At 43.6% G+C, this 3,024-nt stretch overlaps 1 protein-coding gene across 1 annotated transcript; it reads left to right on the top strand.

Moving 5' to 3' along the window:
• The first annotated feature begins 540 nt into the window (after window positions 1-540).
• On the top strand, window positions 541-1,302 carry LOC115641909 (putative olfactory receptor 52P1). Its single transcript, XM_030545265.1, has one exon. It carries the CDS (start codon window positions 541-543, stop codon window positions 1,300-1,302), a length of 762 nt encoding a protein of 253 aa, XP_030401125.1.
• The last annotated feature ends 1,722 nt before the right edge of the window (window positions 1,303-3,024 follow it).

Here is a 3,024-nt window from a genome sequence, read left to right as displayed (position 1 = left end):
CAGAGGGCTCCCCACTGGACTCAGCTTCACAGTTATAAAACCGGAAATTAAACTACCTCTTTAGCGTAGGGAAAATTCACAAGCAAAAGCAAAAGATAACCTAATGCATTTCCTTGCCTTACTTACAATGTTTGTAATTTTATATGGGTCATTTCAGGTATGTTTTCAGGAGATGTTGTACCTGCCTGGTCTCTCTTTCCGTCCGGAGAGGAAACAAACAAAGAGAGCCACAAACAAAACCTCCATCCCCCACCCTCAAATTTTTGAAAGTATCTTTTTCCTTATTGGCCCTTTTTGTCAGGTGCCAACTAGGATATTTGAGCTTCTTAATCCCTTATAGGTTAAGCAATTTAGTACAGCTGTCCAAGAGGAATTTTATACTACTCTAACCCTTCAGCATTCACCCTAACAGGCATCCCTGGCCTGGAAGCTGCTCATGTCTGGAGATCCATCCTTTTCTCTACATTCTACATTATCGGTCTGTTGGGAAATTTCATGCTTCTGTATGTTGTAGGTAAGGAGCAGACCCTGCACAAGCCGATGTACCTGTTGCTCTGCATGCTGGTGCTCACAGACATCGCCACACCTACCTTCGTCGTGCCAAAGGCGCTGGGCATATTTTGGTTCAATTTGAAAGGCATTACTATGTCTGGCTGCCTCACCCAGATGTTCTTCCTTCACATGGTTTCTGTTATGCACTCAGCCACCCTTGTGACAATGGCCTTTGATCGTTATGTTGCCATATGTAACCCTCTGAGATACGCCACCATCCTCACCAACACACAAATAGCTAAGCTAGGGCTTGTGGGTTTGATAAGAGCTGTTCTCTTCATTCTGCCTCTGCTCCTTCTCCTGAGCAGACAGCCATTCTGTGCCAACCGCATTATCACTAACACGCAATGCAAGCACATAGCTGTGGGGAAGATGGTATGTGGGGACATCATAGTCACCAGAATATATGGCTTGGTGCTAATGTTTGTAATCAATGGGTTTGACCTGACACTCATTGCCCTGTCCTATGGCCTGATTATCAACGCCATTCTCCGAATCTCCTCTAAGAATGCCCACCAAAAAGCCCTCAACACCTGCACTGCCCACATCTGTTTGATGCTGACATATTATACCCCTAGCCTCTTCTCCAACCTGACACATCTGTTCAGTCAAGGCATTGCTCCCCACATTCGCATCAGCTTGGCTGACCTCTATCTCTTCATTCCTCCTATGCTAAGCCCTATCACTTATGGGGTCAAAACTAAAGAGCTTTGTGACAAAGTAGGCAAATACACCTGCTGCAGAAGGTGATTTCCTGGGCCACTGACTTGAAACCTGTGTGACAAGATGGGGAAGGGATATCTCCTTATTAATCAAGGGTGTCTTGTCCTAGTTTGGTTGAGCTCAGCATGATGGAAGTTCACAGTCAGAGAAGTTCCTCCCACCCAATATCTGATAATTCTATCACTAAGCACTGCTCTCTATGGTGCTGAGTTTCCTCTCTCTGACCATCACTCAACCTCTTTCATTGTAACCCATCATCCTCCAATCCCCATACACCTTGTTACTCAGCCTTTCTGTGACTCTAAGACTATGTCTACACTACTGCAGTAAGTCGACCTACTCTACGCAACTCCAGCTACATGAATAAGGTAGCTGGAGTCGATGTACCTTAAGGTCGAGTTACCGCGGGGTCTACACTGGACGGGGGTCTCCCATCGACTTACCTTACTCTTCTCATTGTGGATAGAGTACAATGGTTAGACCCACTAAATTGACCACTGGTGGATCTATCTCAGAGCGTCAGTCCTGGCTGCAGTGTAGATGTACCCTAAGATTACCATAAGATACTGTACCATTTTCATGGAAAGTGGTTTTCCATGAGTCTTCGTGTGGTCAGGGGTTTTGTTCAGTTTTACAAATAGAAGCTACACTTTCAGATAGCCAAAGAGAAAATGAAAGAAACAGCAATGATGAACTTCTTTATCATATGTACAGTGGTCCGGTGAGCAAAATTTATCTGATTTTTCTGTGTTGAATTCATCAAGAAACCTGGAGGAAAATCCTAACATTTCATTTGGAAAGTCCTAATACAGGAGAACCGCAGTAGGATTTGAGGACATTCTGCTAGCACTTGTTTGTGTGTGTTTCCTGTGCAGTTTTATTATGGGGTTAGAACAGTAAACCTGACATTGTCTAGTTGGCCTCTTGAACCTATTTCATAACAAATGAAAGCTTGATCAAGTAACTGACTACACAATTGACCAATAACAAGTATGAATCGCTCCTTCCTCTCAGATTCAGTATTCAGACACAATGAAGGCACCCACAGAAATAATTCTCCTGAGCAAAAATGCTAATGAAGTGTATAAGACTCCAGAATTAAAGAAATTAATGGACAATTTTAGTTTTGTTTTTCTCATTGTTCTCCAAATAAAAATTCCGTAAATAGTAAATGCTGGTTCCAAACCTCTACAATTCAAAGACATGCATGTATACAAAGCAGTAGGATTACTGCCCAAATGCATTGAACTTCTAGCTAGATTTCAAATTGAGTTAAAAAAAGCCAAACATTCATCAAGTAAATTATCAGGAAAATGGGGCACAGAAATCAAGTCTGAAAAGAAGTGCTTGAGAAAGGCTAAAAGGCATGAGAGTAGCTCATTTTGTGTTTGATCAGGAAGGAGAGCAGACCTGCTACTGGCAGTTCCAGGGGAGGTGATCTGAGGGAAGGTAGAATCTCCCCATGAACAACTGCCCCAAAGTCCCCCACTGAGGGAAGGGGGGAGCCTGCTGCTGGGACAGCCTGAGAGGGAAGCATTCATCTCCCATATGAATGCTGGTCTTGATGTATCCACTTTATTTGCTGTTTGGACTACTCCAGCAGGGAAGAGCTCTGGGACTGAGCTGGCCATACCACAGGAAGAGGCAGTTGTTGCCCGAGAAGGCAGGAGAAAGACTTTGTTACATGCAACCACTGTTACCTTGGTAACTTTTATTCAATCTCCTGAAATTTCCTTGTAGGAAGTTAAA

Source organism: Gopherus evgoodei, unplaced genomic scaffold (assembly GCF_007399415.2).
Source record: "Gopherus evgoodei ecotype Sinaloan lineage unplaced genomic scaffold, rGopEvg1_v1.p scaffold_36_arrow_ctg1, whole genome shotgun sequence".
Taxonomy (NCBI): Eukaryota; Metazoa; Chordata; order Testudines; family Testudinidae; genus Gopherus; species Gopherus evgoodei.
This window is presented reverse-complemented; position numbering and strand designations above follow the sequence as displayed.

Excerpts from the sequence above, each read along its gene's own strand:
- LOC115641909 (XM_030545265.1), top strand. The coding sequence starts at position 541 with ATGTACCTGTTGCTCTGCATGCTGGTGCTCACAGACATCGCCACACCT.